The following is a 15,157-nucleotide window of genomic DNA, read 5'->3' as shown; positions in this document are numbered from 1 at the left end:
CCAGGTCCAAGGAAAAAAACAACAAGCAGTCTAAGACTCTACTCAGGAGAACCATTGTAAGCATCGACGACAGGGATTTCAGCCCCTGCCATACCTCTTCCGGCTCTTCCTATTAAAATTCCGGTTCTAATGCGAATCTCATCATGATAGAGTCTGTTTGGCGTGATGCTTGTTGTTTCTTCACTGGTCCTGGCAGGAGATTTTAGTACCACATACCTATCAGGGGGCTCTTCCAGCATGGACCAAAAATCAACCCCATTAATTGGATTTAGTCCACGCTGGATTTTGGTGTTGGTTGGAGCTGGAGAAGAGGAAAGAGCTCGGTTAGGAGTTTTGTGAGAAAATTTGGCCTGGTGGAGCTTTCTTAGTCATATCAGTCACGTGTTGGTATTGTATGGGGCTGGGCTCTACCCCTGGCAGCCGATACGGAATATAAATTTGTATAATATTTAATATTCTCTCAATATTTATTGTCATACACGTATGAATTTCATAAAGGTCATGAGTTCCTGTTCGATGTCTGTGGTGGTGAAACCCCTCGAGATTTGATCAAGAGGAGGGCTTCATTGTCCCACAGCAAGAACATGTCCACCACTGGGTTTCCATAAAGCTACTGCACGAGATGCAAATCCATCCAAGAGGCTTCTTGTCTGCACCCCGGTCCAAGGATTTGAGGGTGTCCAGTGCACGGGTTCGGTTCTTGAAAACAAAGGCACTCCCGAGATTCGCTTCCTCCTCCTTTTGATCAAGAGGTAAAGGCCTCTTCTGCGACTTGCGTGACTCCGAACGCACTGGTTGGGTAGGATTCCGATTAGAAGTAGATTTAGATAGTGCACTGGCCGGAGGCGGTCGTTCAGCTGCACAAACATCACAGCATAGGAAGGTAGACGGGTTCTCGAGCGTGCACATTGGGCAGATCCATGGTGTCTCATATGAGCTGTTATCGGCTGTAAGATCGACGGTTTCATTGCGACTTGATGACAAGCCTTTCTTTGAAAACGCCGGTTTAGTTTCAGAGATCGCAGGCGGGATGTCAGAAGCAGTAGGTGGCGGTGACGATTTTGTTCGAGGTCCTGCCGGGTTTTCTTGACTTGGCGGAACATATGACGACTCGTACTTCTCCCGTTCTTCTTCCTGTATCATTTCAATAAAGGCCTCCATGATAGCCCGCTCATTTGCGTCGTCTTCCTCGGCCTGGGTTCGGAACCCATGCGAAGCCTCTTCCGCAAGCTCAGTGCTTCGGTCAGTACCAGATGCACAGCCCTGAGTTACTTCAATTCGCCGCTGCGCAGCGTCAGCCCGGAGCTTGCGTATATCTGTTCCTCGGAGCACGCGGGTGCCGCCAAGCTTCTTGCCGGAATTTTTGGCAAGAACCTTGCGCTGTTCAGCAGCGGCACGAGCTTGACGTCGGGCTTCATCCAGCGGAATTCTCTGGCCACCCAGACGCTTTCCCTGAGATAGGAAGCCCTCTCCGGTGTAGCCTTTTCGGGCTAGTTCCTCGTGCTCATCACGAAGTTGATTCCACAACGCATGAAATTGCTGGTTGTGAGGACCAATCACGTTGTGGCAGAGTCTGAACTTTTTAGAATATGTACTGTGGGATATTCAAGATATAGAAGCACTCACTCATGAAGCATAGTATCCAAAACTTCCTCGATGGGGAGAAATTGCCGTTGGTCAGAGGGATACCGTAATCTCAGACAGATCTTCTGACCAGAGTTGACATTCAGCCCCAGCAGGTTTCGCTGCTGCGGATAGAACTCACAGAGCGCACCCACTCTCCAGGCGCGCTGTCGCATGATCGGTTTAACCAATGACGCGACTTTGCGCAGGATCAACAGGGCCTCTGCTTCTCGGGGGCGTTTCTTTTCATGGCGGTATTCTGAGATCAGAGGGTCTAACTCGCGCATTTTTGAAAATTCTTAATCAAGTATTTGGGCGGTGCGGTAAACAGGACGCCGTGAATATGTAATATGTTACTTCCCTCGTTGGGATGGCCTCCTCCGAGGCGAGGTTCTGAACGAAAAGATTTCACATCCGAGCATGCCCAAATGGTGGCATTACACAGCCGGCGATACAGAGAGCCAGGAAGAGTCAAAGGAACATAGCCAGTGATGGAAATTCCAGAATCATTCCAAGTTTTGGATTTCCATGGATGGCCTTCTAGCATAAGCAAGGCACACATTGGCGCCTGATGCATCAGGCCAGAGGTGTGGTCACGTGCCTTGTATCAACAAAGTCTTCATAGAATGATTTTTGCAATCACATATTGGTATGTAGTAGACTGTACCTACTGTGAAATAATTAGAACTGTACTACCCCTATATATAAATAAGAATGATCAAATCAATCTATTCAACTTATGTAGAAGTGTTGTTGTTAGGTCAGGATATATATTCTCAGCATCTCAAATGGATATGGTAACTGACTTAGTAAAACACCGCCTTGCTACCTTCAAGCGATTCTGATCAAGGATAGTGTAAAAAACAAGAAGCAATAGCTAGAAAACCATGGCTAGTTCTGTATACTTCCCGCGCTCGACTGTTTTATACAAAGCATTGCTCATGTGACCGTTCCGATAACACCGAGAATGTTATCAGCATCAATCTTATCGAACTTTCGCTCTTTTTCTTTCCAGCTTGTTCTCAAATAAACAAGATGACGAGCGACGACCAGTTCTTCTTTGACTATGTGAGTATCATGCAAGGCGTTCATGAATGCCTTTGGCGCTAATAGTTCATTATCCAGCTCTCGTCTATACCCCATGACGTAAGGCGGTATTCCCTCGAAGTCGCCGACTCGATCGACCGACAAGTCGACCATGCCGCACATGTGATCAAGGATGTGCTGGCCCAGCAGTCATGGCTACCGCCCACTGTTCGCCCAGGTCGTTCCCCAAGAATGCAATCATCGCAAGGCTTAACGGAGCGGATCCAAAACTGGGTAGCTCGGAATCGCGCATGGTCGGCGGCCATCCTCGCATTTATCGGCACCGGTGTTGTCTTATACTATGGAAACAAGAAGCTACACGGAAAACGGAGAAAAGCCAGAAGAGCGAGCAACGGTGCAAGGAAAGAGATTGTTGGTACGTGTCATAATGCTGCATTTGATCTGTACTAGGATCTGAGCGCTGATCTTGCGATTGTAGTTGTTGCCGGATCGCCACATGAGCCGATGACAAGGGCTATTGCCATGGATTTGGAACGTCGAGGATATATTGTATATGTGACTGTTTCTTCCGCGGATGAAGAGCATATCGTCAAGTCCGAGAATCGTGTTGACATTAAGGCTCTCTGGTTGGACCTTACAACTGTGAGTGATGATTTTGTGTTCCTTATAGGGCGGAACTCAACTAATATTCTAAACTAGACATCCTCCTCGCCGTCCGAAATTCATCCCTCGTTGCAAGAGCTTCGCTCCTTGATCACTCAGGCACAGTCACCTATCGCCGGAGTGCCCCCGCACACCTGCCAACTGAGCGGCCTTATCGTGGCCCCATCACCTAATTATAGTGCAGGCCCTGTCGCAACAATCCCGCCGTCATCGTGGGCTGATACGGTCAACACCCGTCTCCTCTCGCCTATCCTCACAGTCCAGGCATTCCTCCCCCTGCTGACCCTCCGCAGCAATAGTAGCACCATTGTGTTCGCATATCCCTCCATATCATCTTCTCTTTCCGCACCATTTGCAGGACCCGAAGTCGCCACAGCCCGAGCAATCTCAGGCTTCGCAGCCTCACTTCGCCAGGAACTTCGTCTCCTCGAACAGGGCAATGTCGATGTCGTCGAGCTACACCTAGGCAACATTGACCTAGGGCCTACATACCGACATGGCCAGAATCAGATCGCAGGCACAGAAGTTCTCGCGTGGAGTACCCAGCAGCGAGCCCTTTATGCGTCACAGTATTTGTCAAGCGTTGAGCAGCGCCCAGTCGCCTCTGCTGGTCCTAGCACAATACGCGGATCTCCGGCGCGGAACCTTCATCATGCTATTTTGGATGCTTTGGAGCCAGTCTCACGGGATATGTTCGGCCGGAAAGTGTCGAAGAAATCTGTGATGTACGTGGGCCGGGGAGCTCGATCATACAGTCTGATCGGGGCCTGGGTTCCTAGTGGACTCGTGGCGCTGATGATGGGCTACCGCAGTGGGAATGGGATGAACCCCGAGACCCCGAGTGGCAGCGGCAGTGAAACCAGCTGGGAGAGAGTTTAAGCTCGTGTACTATGTTTTGACACATCTTTATGGCAATGCCGTATTTAATATGTTAGAAGCACTTGCTTTGAACCTTGGAATGATCCTTTACTGTATATAATATCTTTCAAAATACTCTTCGCTCTCAATAGACCTGTTCCCCTGTTCCCCTGATTTTTAATTCACATCGTCACATATCGACGTATAGTTTTACCTTGCATCTAGTTGACTCAATCATCGGATGAGCATTGGGTAGGATATCATAGGTATTACACAGCGCCATCTCCATCCCTATCTAACTAGGCAATCTCCCCCAGAAGAAGAGAATCGACTCATCGCCTCCTCCAAGCCCGAAACACCCTTCATCACATTCGATTGCTCACCACACGCCCCAACGGCACCACTTGAGACATCATGCGAGCACAGCGGATCCCGTCTCGCCCGCTTAATCCTTCCGTGGGTCAGGCGACAGCGCAAATGAATCAACGCCCAGGAGATGACGAAGACGACCAGAACCGCACCCAAGACGCCGAAATAGTATCCCACCACACGTTTGCTCTTATGTCCATGGCCACCAACGTCAAGGAAAGAGTACGGGTACCAGCCCTCAGTTTCGTGGGTGATATATGCAACGCAGAGGTAGAGCAGGAGCATCAAGAGTAGAAATGGCATTGCAATGAATGGATGCGGCGCCGTGGCAGGGATGATAATTTCCAGTAAGGCGTCGGCAGAGTTAAGGCCGTGTTGGGAGATCTAGGGAATTGATGGGTTAGCTTGAAGTTGTGGCTGATATTTCTTATCTTCTGGCTTTTTCTCTAGATTTGCGCAATGGGGAAATATTGCGGGGAATATATCGAAAAGGCAGTACAGAGGAAAAGTCGAAAGATGATACGTACATTTTGCCATCTAGTGAAGGTGGTCTTATACCACGGCGGAGTAAAGATGACAGCCCAGAAGACAACTGTAACAAGAAACGGGTATGTTGTGATTGTCACATAGAGTAAGCTGTGTAGTACGCGAAGACCCCGTGGCCAGCGGTCGAAGAGAACCGAGCGGCCTGTTCGTGCATAAGAGGCTGTATGAATGGCAGCAAATAGCATGTAGAAGCCAATTCCCCAGTAAGAAAGCCAGGTGAAGTAACTGAAGGACTGACCAATCGAGGAGAGCTTATCGTGGGTACCATACCAGCCCCAGAAGATGAAGATGGAGGCGAAGATGTACAGTGAGATCAGAGCGCGAAGACCGGCGAGAATGGCAGGGGGCAAGATCCAAGATGTCTCAAAGTGGTGCTTGTCATCGATAGTCTGATCAACTCCGAAGAGAGTCGTTAGCGAGAGTCGAGGCATGTTGGTTCGTCTCTTGCGATTTTGATGTGCTTGAGAATTGAAGTGAAAGAAGCAAACAAGCAAGGAAAAGGAACTTGAGCTGTACATGTGGTAGCCCAGGCTACTAGAAAACCAGTGTCTCAATGCTTACATGGAAGCCGGGGAGTTTCATGTCTGTTGTTTCCCGTGATCTAGAGTGACCTCGCAAGCCATTCTGCGCCTTTATGGGTAGACCACGAGGATTAGAACCAGTCGGTGCAGGCACCTTTGCTCCCAGTCCCATCCTAGGTCCATTTGATCCTCACAAGTGCTGATCCCACACACCGAAAAGAGCTTGGAAACTTGTGATTAAATCTGGCATTAAATGAGAACCAGGGGCTGAGTCTCGGAATTGACCCGAGGGTCTGATATCGAGCAGGACCGGGATTTGAGACTGTCTTGATGATCAGCATTTAGGCCAAGACGCTCGAGACACTCCAAAATATGGGCTGTATCCCGGATGTATACCCTGTAGGGAGGCTTGAGAAAAACTAGATCCAGGAGTTATTCTTTCACCGACGCATGCCGTACCATTGCTTTTAGTCTCACGGAGGATCCAACCTGGTGTATAGTATGAGACCAAAGGTACCCTCTCAATTAGTTCTGCAGGTTCTTTTCTTGTGTCAATCCGGTGCGTAACGTGTTGATTTTTTCTGCAGCCTATGAAAATTGCTACATGTATTCATACTGAATCTCATTTTCCATGTGCCAGGCGGCTGCCACCACCAGGAAATTCAAGCATCATTTGACTGCAAAGGAAAGCTGCTCCGTACCGACTTCCATTCAGTATACCCAGACTCGGATGGCCACAGATCAGAAAGAACCTGTTGTAGTTCTTCGGAGACGTAGATACCATCTATTTCTTGAAACAGCAACTGATTCCGTATCTCCCTTTCTCTTTTTCCAATCTCGCTGACAGTCGGTACACCCACGTTGTGGAAATTGTAACGTGTGATCAGAAATGAACGAGAGAACCAATCAACGAGCCAGTGTTCATATTTGGGGAGTTGATCATGACCAAAAGGCATAACGCGCAGATTCCGTAGGCGACCGGAGGCTTGGTTAGACGAGACCAGGTGCCAGATCTGAAGAGCGAGTTTTTCATCCATAGTCGCATTTACGAATATTGTTCGGGTAACGGATGGCTCGGGGAGTTGGTTTCCCCCTGGGTACGGTGGCCGCGGTCTGGGGTCGAAATGAAGATCTAGTACAAGACTGTGGAGATTTGAAAAGATCCCCACGGCCTTGTAGATCTCACACTCTTCTTGACTGCCCATAGATCTTCTGATCGGAAGACGTAGCTCTTCTAGCTGGGGACAAGACTTGGACAGCTGGCTTATACCCAAGGAATCAAGTTCTGGATATGTATACCCATAAAACCCGGGACTTATCGTAGCTCTAATCCCACTGGACGGTTCAATGATGAGACCCTTTAAAGAAGGGCCATGTCGCTCTGTGATTTGATTCAAAGAGGAGACGCTGCGAACACCTTTAACATGGAGAAATTTCAAGGGATTGAATGCCAGTATCCCAGCAATTCCGATATGATAATCATTCTTGGCATCTGGAAAACGCCCGCTATAGCCATTCATGGAAATGAAAAGCCGCTCGAGGTTAGGAAAAATCTCAGCAACACGTGCAAGCATGGCTGAGTCAAATAACTCAGGCAGTTCAAGGGATCGAAGTTGGGAAATATCCACGATATCCGCCAGCCTGAGAAGGATATTTTCATGTGGCCCCGTTCGTGCAATTGAGATAGATCGCAAGGAAGATATCGGCACGGGCTGTGTGATAACAGCGAGCCTGTGCCATTCTTCCTTCAGCTCAGTTATGGAGAATTGGTGGGGCATGAAATCCTTTTTCAAGATAAGGTGCTTCAGATTGGGACCCAAAACAAGGAAAGGAAGCATTTCATCTACCTCTATCCAACCTGACTTACCATTAAGAAAGCGGGGAATTTCGACGGACAATGTATGAAGATTCTGGAGACGTAGAAGACCGAGATCGACGGCGCAACCTTCTGACAAAGTCATCTGGTTTTCCACTCGAGGGCTTGCTTGCTCTTTGAGACTTTCCAAAATGCTAGTCAAGTTCTGTTTCCCACAAATATTTAGCTGACATTTGGGATGATGCTGTGATATAGCTTTCTGCAAACAAATTGGAAAGTCGGCCTCAACGAGAAAGTCGATTTCTCGAAGGTGGCACAGGCAGGCGATGAGGGCAACAAGTGGGCCACAGTCTCTTTCCAATTCCTTATAGCTCGACCAGCCTCTGAGTAAATAGAATCGATAAGCATCAGATAAACTAGGGTCTGTCAAATGAGACTCCAGAAATGTGTCTTTTGTAGCCGGTTCGTCTTGACCGTAACGAGGATTCTTGTGACCCTCCAAGTTCCAAAGAAGCTCATTTCCTTCGTCGTCCAAACATGGATCGAGACAGATAATAGATAATTTCCTAGCGTACTTCACAAACTGACGCCCTTGACCATTTTCTGTCAACTCCGAGACGGCTTTTCGGAGGCTTTGAGGATCCCAGAAAATGATAGAAAGGTGTTGATAAAGAAAAGGGGCGGCGATTCCATGACATGTGTGATTGAGCCGACTGAAATTTGAGAGGGTTGTGCGTGAATTCAGCCCATCGGCATGAAGCTAAAGGTTTTAGTGTCTCACGAAAAAGAGAGCCCGGGGGGGGGATAATATACACTGAGACATATTCGGTGCAGGAGCTCGGGTGGAAGATGATTCATTCTATTTAGGCTTGCAGCCTGAGGGGATGTTTTTGCGGCAGAATATAAGAGCCCGGAGAATCGAGATACTATCTAAAGAGAAAATTCGAAACTGGTACTTTTCGCAGTTTGTTAAGCGTTGCCAAGTGTTGCCAAGGTGCAAATTCTAGAATGTTACTAGCTTAATATTGACAGGTAGTGATGTGTAGTGCTTCGTAGCGAAGGTGTTCTCTTTTGTGGCCCGTGAATCTAGATCGGGATTAGCGCAATGACCACGGGCCATACCTGGTGCGAGCCGTCTTATAGAGCTGATCTTATGCAGTCTAGTTTTCTGCCTCTGGGCAAAGGAAAGGCCAGTACCTCAACGGGGATATTCAGTCTGAATCAGGTACAACATATAGACAATGTGAAATCTATCATAGGTTTTGGTATTACCTTCATCAGGCGTAGCCTCAGGTGCCAAGCTCGAAGGAGTTTCTCATCGAAACCACATATGCAATTGACCAAGATTCTAATAAGTACAGGGAGAGCAAAGAGAGTCAGATGAGTATCAAGGCAATGTGAGAACAAGAAAAGAGAGATTCATCCTGATATAGGGTTGAAGTTCAAGGGATGAGTAAGAGATGACACTATACCCAAATAAGAATAGTGGACATCACTGACTTCAAAGATATTTGTCCTTTTCCAGGTGATGTTGTATATCTCAAATGTGTTCCGGACACGGTGATTTACCATGAAATTAGTGTGAAACAATTCCGAGTTCCATTCAATACTATTCCATATTCCATTAATAACCATCTAGATCCTTTTTGGAACGTACCCGCTCTCGTGGCTTGCAATATAAGGGGATGGTCTCACTTCTCTGGAAAGCTAACTCCTCCCAATTGTCAATGTTGGCACACTAGGCAACTATTTTCAATGGTGTCATAGTTCTAAAAACAAAACCAAAAAGGTCTATGCATGTGCTTCAGACATGAAACCTCCCGTGTGGGGAGAGACGGCAGGGGGATGGGATTCTAGAAGGTAGCGGGTCAAACTGATAGTCTCTCTCGTACAGGCAAAGTCAAGTCTAAGACAGTTTGAACTCGTACGGAGAGTATTCTAGTAGGCAAATAGTAATGGAATCGCCAATAAGAAGATATAAGTCCGGAGTAGACGATTCAATGTTATGCTTGGCGACCCCCTGAGCAATTCTCCCCCTGAGACGATCCCCTCAGAACGTCAAGACCTGGTGGAGTCGAAGTGTTTTATTTTAGTGCACGGGACGCTTCTGTTTACCTTGGTGATCGTCAGCGCTTTTCCCCTTCCCTTCTCCTTTCTCAATATCCCCATGCCCTGATCTCTTGATTCAATTTTTGTCTCCGTGTATTGTATAGGGCTGTCATTCCTTTTGGCTATCGCCTCCCCGCCCTAAAACCCCTTTGTTATCCGCTCTGACCTCTCGATAACATCAACTCCGATGCTTTCTGTGCAAGCAAAAGATCCAACAGACTCAGGATAAATGATTCAATAGCCGACCACTTTATATTCACATATTCACCATGGAAATGCGAGGGAAACTGAGCGATTATCGCTCCATATCCCACGATACCATGCGGAGTGGGCGGAGTGGTACATCTTCGCCGCGGGTAGCGCATTTCGACGGCGAAGTTCCTCCCGCACTTTCTCCCCTCGATGCATTCGCCGCCCAGAGTCGATTCCTGGCCCGACAACTCGATGAATCTCGACGAGGGGACCGCCGTATGAGTCGGCTACCACCGGCGAGTGTAGCTCGATCACTTTCGCAAGGCCGCCCGGGCTTCGGCCGCTCCAAGTCGTCAACTGAATCCCGCACCGAACTGACCCGCCAACCCACGCAGAAAGGACTCCCCGAGTATGCAGAGCCCAAGTACCGGCCTGTCTCCGAACATCCTCGGTTCAGCTCCGTTTCCAATGCTAGCACGGAGGCTAGCTATTACGAGGATGATGATAATGCCACACCCCGGACAACGATGCTCAATACTGGTTCGGACGCGTACGGGATGCCGCGCGCCGAATCACCAGAGGCCACCACGTCACATGTAACGGAAACGGATGATGCGCTTGTTGGTATGGCGGTTGCTGAGCCGCATGGTTCATCAATCGATTCGTCATCTTCTCGACTGGGCATCCCGCGTACCTTGGCACCACCAGTGTCACCGCGGTCGCGACCATCTAGCAGTGCGAAAGTAGCACACCCTGAGAGTTCTGACGATGATTACAGCAGCTCTAATGGTGGGTCTACGTTCTCCAATTCCCGCAAGCTGTCATCTGCAAGCGCTGTGTCACTGCCATATTCTCCCATGTCGACCTTCCATGCACGCCCGCATCCTCGATCGCCATCCATGAGCTCGGAGACCTCGGGTACGGGAGGGAATCATCTACCTCGTCCTTCGTTCAACTTCTCTCGACCGTTGAGTCGCTCGAGTACAACCTTGTCCGCCCCTGGAGCTTCAACGCCCACCGAACCGATTCTTGGCTCTTCATCGAACCACATGTACCGCCGCACAAAGCCGACTCCGCTCGTTTTGCAACTCTCGACCGAAGATGCTGCTGCAATAAAAGCCATGGAGGGCGAGCCGTCGTCCGCTGTCTCGTCCTATGTCTACGCCAAGTATGCGCTTCCGCGCGGACGTTTCCTTTCACGAGATTCCGTGGTGTTTGCGGGCTTGCAAACGCCTCATTTCGAGTGGGATGAGCCGTTGTTTGAGAAAACGCCTCCCCGGAATTCAGAGGAGCCACTGCGAATGACACGGACGCCCTCTCCCACGCCCCATCGACAATTGGCGCAGTCACCCAAACCCCACTCAATGCACGAAGTTCCAGCTTCCAAGCCTCAATCCCCAACACCGAACTTCCAACCCCAATCTCCGCCTCAATCTCCACCTCAGGCTCAACTTGAACCGCAAACCCCCAAGTCTCAACGATTCCCACCCCCTCCGCCTGTGCCTGACTCGCCAGTAGAGCCGGCACGGCCCTCTGCTGACAGCGTCCGAGAAACGATCAACGAGAAGGATGAAACCGTTTCTTCTGCGGACTCTGCTAGCACCATGCGGCCTCAAACTGCCACTGCGCAGGTGACGGCTTCCGGCCTCACGGCCGACGACCACGTCGCCAAGGGCATTGAATGCCACGAACGAGGCTCACTGAGCGAGTCGACGTATCACCTGCGGGTTGCCGCGAAACAGGGCCATCCGACGGGAATGCTGCTTTATGCGCTGGCTTGTCGACACGGCTGGGGCATGCGGTCTAATGAGAAGGAGGGTGTACGATGGTTACGCAAAGCTGTGGATTCCGTCGGATTGGAAATGTTGGCCAATCCGGATGCCCCTGGTGCCTCAAAGGCGAAGGAATTACAAAAGGCATACCGGGTTCAATTTGCTCTCAGCATCTACGAACTGGGTGTCAGCTATCTGAATGGCTGGGGTATTGAGCAGGATAAGTCTCTTGCCCTGCGCTGCTTCGAAATTGCCGGTCAATGGGGTGACGTTGATGCCATGGCCGAAGCCGGATTCTGCTACGCGGAGGGTGTTGGCTGTAAGAAGGACATGAAGAAGGCGGCGCGCTTTTATCGCCAGGCTGAGTCTAAGGGTATGAGTATGGTTGGAAACAGCTGGTACGTTCTTCCTAGTAGTGACATCCTCATCGGTCTGACTAACATTTGTATTCAGGATCTACAAGGACAAATACAATGAGACTGAGACCCCTCCACGCTCCCGTGGCCGAAATGCCAGTGGAGAGAAGGACAAGAAGCCTCGCAGCAAGTCTCGCACTCGAAGTATCTTCCAACGCAAGAAGTCCGTACCAGAGGCATAGCGACTCTTTTCTTATTCTTTGTTTTCATTTCCCTCGACGAGTTTTCTTGGAATAACCATTCATCTTGCAATTTGCGAATCGTTTGAAACATTTCCAGCCGATCTTTGATTTATTTACCTTTTTTTCTTCTTCTCTTCTTTTTCACCGTCGACTTTACATTCCTTCCCTTCCACATGTCTAAAATTCTTTTCTTTTCCGAGCCGCCTGGGCAGCTCTATCGAGCATGGACCGGGCGTGGTTCACGTGTCTCGCAGGCTTCATACTTCACTTCTCCGTGTATACCCTTTTTATCTCTCTTCTCTCTTCTCATTTGCTGTGTTTTTTTTTCTCTTTTTCATGGCACCTCTTTTCTCTTCTTGGTTATATTTCTTGGGTTTGATCCCCTGGACAATCTCATATTTTGTTTGATGCCTCAGTGTGGCAACTTCATGAACTCATGACAGCAGTGTTGATCTGTATATTTTGAACTCATAACATCTTATAAGTGATCCGTATTCCTAGTCATTTCTAAACAGCCCCCGCATTGTTCCCCGGCTTTTTGTCTCGGAGCATTGACCTAAATGCGCCTAGATCATCTAGATTGGTCCGGGCTTAGTCCCCAAAAGACAATGGTGGCTTATTCTTTGTGGATTAGTGGGGATCAGGGAGATTGAACTTGACTCGGCTGTTCTTGCTCCGTACTCCCCGTATCAAACCTCTCTGAATACGCACAGTCTCCTTGAATTCAGAGAGTTGCCCCCCTTGGCGGCACGCTACCTTGCTAGTTCTTACTCGCCACCAATGATCACCCTGGCTATTCAATAAACTAGTGCATTCCTCCATTGGAGTACCTCTTCAACGCCCCAATCTCAGCATTAAGGAATCGCCCTGGTAGGACAGTTGCATCCGTCCCGACGCATCCCGCTTATTAGAATTTAGAATTCTTACGGTATTTTAGTTCACCTCGGCTCTGGTCTTCAGGCATGTGGTATAGACATCAATTTGAAACAGTGTACACCGTAGATTTTGTTGATCGTCTCTCCCCGGACCCCCGGGATTCCCCAGACGCTAAACCCACAGTTATCATCTCCATATATAATTAGAAAAATAGAGCCAAAAGGAAATGAAAAAGTCGAGATCTCTTCCCCTTTTCTTTTTCCGGATTACATTTGGTGGCTTTTTGCCTGCATAACACATGTGACGCTAGATTGTATACCTTGTCAAGTCAATTTACCGGTAGAGTCTTTTTATTATAAAGTACAGACTACTACCCACGCTATTTTAGACTCTATCACTTTCGTTTTCTTTCTCTCTCCGAAGCTCTTCTCTTATAGGTGTCCGAGTCGGTATGTATCTTCCGTCTACCCTCTGACGGTCCCTAATTCAATCACAGTACCAAGATGTCGACCACAAAGGCCTCATTTGTAGAGGAGGAATCCGCTGTGAACCCGACACCAGTCAAGAAGAGCTTCGGTGCCCGCCTCGCCGCCCATTTCAAGAAATGGTGGTGGGTGCACTTGATTATATTCATCGCGTGTTTCCTAATCATTCTACTGCCGGTGTAAGTCCACTTTAATTTAAATTCAACTGGATCATACGCCACACGGAACATTCTACTCACTGCATGGCATCTAGTGTCTATGTCGCCTATCCTAAGATTGCACAGGATGGCATCACCGATTCAACCCTCGAAATCAGGGAGATGATCATCACCAACCCAACGCCCGAGTCCTTCCACCTCGAGCAGAGACAAATCATCGGCACGCACAGCTCCTTCCACCCCCAGATCTACGAATTTGATTCTGCCGTCTCGCTGGGCGGCGCGGCGAAGCCTTTCGCTCATGTCACTGTCCCCCCTGTGAAGTCCAAGGATGGGGCCGAGCTTCACTTCGAGCAGAAGGTTGATCTGTCAGATGCTGCTGCATTCAAAGACTACAACGTTGCTGTTATGTTGGATGAGGAGGTTTTGTTGAATGTTTACGGAAGACCTGGTTTGAAGGAGGGTGGTCTGCCTAAGACTACGGTTACTTATAACAAGACTGTTCCTATGAAGGGTATATTGATTCCCTTTCTTATGTTAGGTTCTATCGAAGAGAAACCAGATGTACTAACTCAAGGAAACAGGTCTGAACGGACTCAAGGGCTTCGACGTGCCCGAGTTCTTCATCATCTACCCACCGAAGAACGGTATCGGGATGAACGGCACCGCCACCATCCCCAATCCCTCTGTCATGACCATTGAGATGGTAAATATCCTTCCCTTCTATCTCCCATTATCACAACGTAGCTAACAAACACAGGGAAATGTAACCATGAACCTCGAGCTAGACGGCAAACCAATCGGAACAACCTACCTGAACGACCTGGTTCTCAAGCCTGGCACTAACACCGTACCACTCACCGGTGAAGTCGACCAAGGCCAAATCATCGAATTACTCATGTCAAAGAAAAACCCATACAAAGACGGTATTCTTCCCTTCGACATCATCGGCAACTCAAGCGTGTACCACGGCAAGAAGATCCCGTACTTCACCAAGGCGCTGGCTGCGAACAAAATGCAAATCAAGCTGGATGTTCGTGCTGCGCTCAAGGTTGCCGGCGTTGATCTTGATAAGTTGTGAGCTATGTGTGGGCTGTGTATCATTTCTGTCTATGTTCATGGTTGATGTTCTACGTTCTATGTTTCTTACCCACCGGCAGTGGGATCGGTGATATCTGTTTGGTGGTTTGTTGGCTTTTGTGTATATTTAATACCCTTTTTCTGTTATGTGCTTGCGCCATGAATATGATTTCCAGTATCTGTGGGTTATATCTATGAAAAGCCTAGACGAGTGAAAGGCCGACAAGAAGACATGTTTCAGGCAATGTGGGCCCAGAGTCTGACCTGGCCTATCTGGAAGACTCCTCAAAGATGAGATGGAGAGTATCCCAGCTCGCGGGATGAACCGCTGAAATGGCAATTTGAATGTGCCAACGGCTGAATTGACGAATCAAGCTAGATCTGTAATGAAAATCCAATTCTGGCTCGGTTGGAGCGACAGAATTCAACGAAGTTCCCATTTTG

The 15,157-nt window shown here is 48.7% G+C and overlaps 6 protein-coding genes across 6 annotated transcripts; 3 read left to right on the top strand and 3 right to left on the bottom strand.

Annotated features, from left to right (window-relative positions):
- Window positions 1-549: 549 nt before the first annotated feature.
- N7500_010161 (metalloendopeptidase WSS1) lies at window positions 550-1,910 on the bottom strand (the record flags this gene model as incomplete). Its single annotated transcript, XM_056681299.1, has 2 exons — window positions 550-1,573; window positions 1,627-1,910. 2 exons carry the CDS (start codon window positions 1,908-1,910, stop codon window positions 550-552), a joined length of 1,308 nt encoding a protein of 435 aa, XP_056528681.1.
- A 748-nt stretch (window positions 1,911-2,658) lies between these two features.
- N7500_010160 (DUF1776 domain-containing protein) lies at window positions 2,659-4,212 on the top strand (the record flags this gene model as incomplete). The annotated part of the gene is made up of 4 exons (XM_056681298.1): window positions 2,659-2,691; window positions 2,749-3,085; window positions 3,149-3,312; window positions 3,370-4,212. The coding sequence occupies 4 exons, from the start codon at window positions 2,659-2,661 to the stop codon at window positions 4,210-4,212; spliced, it is 1,377 nt and encodes a 458-aa protein (XP_056528680.1).
- Window positions 4,213-4,482: 270 nt separating this feature from the next.
- N7500_010159 (uncharacterized protein) lies at window positions 4,483-5,537 on the bottom strand (the record flags this gene model as incomplete). Its single annotated transcript, XM_056681297.1, has 2 exons — window positions 4,483-4,944; window positions 5,088-5,537. The coding sequence occupies 2 exons, from the start codon at window positions 5,535-5,537 to the stop codon at window positions 4,483-4,485; spliced, it is 912 nt and encodes a 303-aa protein (XP_056528679.1).
- A 615-nt stretch (window positions 5,538-6,152) lies between these two features.
- N7500_010158 (uncharacterized protein) lies at window positions 6,153-6,664 on the bottom strand (the record flags this gene model as incomplete). The annotated part of the gene is made up of 2 exons (XM_056681296.1): window positions 6,153-6,215; window positions 6,329-6,664. 2 exons carry the CDS (start codon window positions 6,662-6,664, stop codon window positions 6,153-6,155), a joined length of 399 nt encoding a protein of 132 aa, XP_056528678.1.
- A 3,157-nt stretch (window positions 6,665-9,821) lies between these two features.
- Window positions 9,822-12,114, top strand: N7500_010157 (tetratricopeptide repeat protein; the record flags this gene model as incomplete). The annotated part of the gene is made up of 2 exons (XM_056681295.1): window positions 9,822-11,914; window positions 11,970-12,114. The coding sequence occupies 2 exons, from the start codon at window positions 9,822-9,824 to the stop codon at window positions 12,112-12,114; spliced, it is 2,238 nt and encodes a 745-aa protein (XP_056528677.1).
- A 1,379-nt stretch (window positions 12,115-13,493) lies between these two features.
- On the top strand, window positions 13,494-14,714 carry N7500_010156 (DUF3712 domain-containing protein; the record flags this gene model as incomplete). Its single annotated transcript, XM_056681294.1, has 4 exons — window positions 13,494-13,654; window positions 13,729-14,147; window positions 14,218-14,339; window positions 14,394-14,714. The coding sequence occupies 4 exons, from the start codon at window positions 13,494-13,496 to the stop codon at window positions 14,712-14,714; spliced, it is 1,023 nt and encodes a 340-aa protein (XP_056528676.1).
- Window positions 14,715-15,157: the final 443 nt, after the last annotated feature.

This window comes from Penicillium coprophilum, assembly GCF_028826855.1.
Source record: "Penicillium coprophilum strain IBT 35676 chromosome Unknown utg000006l_segment0_segment0, whole genome shotgun sequence".
Classification (NCBI taxonomy): domain Eukaryota; kingdom Fungi; phylum Ascomycota; class Eurotiomycetes; order Eurotiales; family Aspergillaceae; genus Penicillium; species Penicillium coprophilum.
This window is presented reverse-complemented; position numbering and strand designations above follow the sequence as displayed.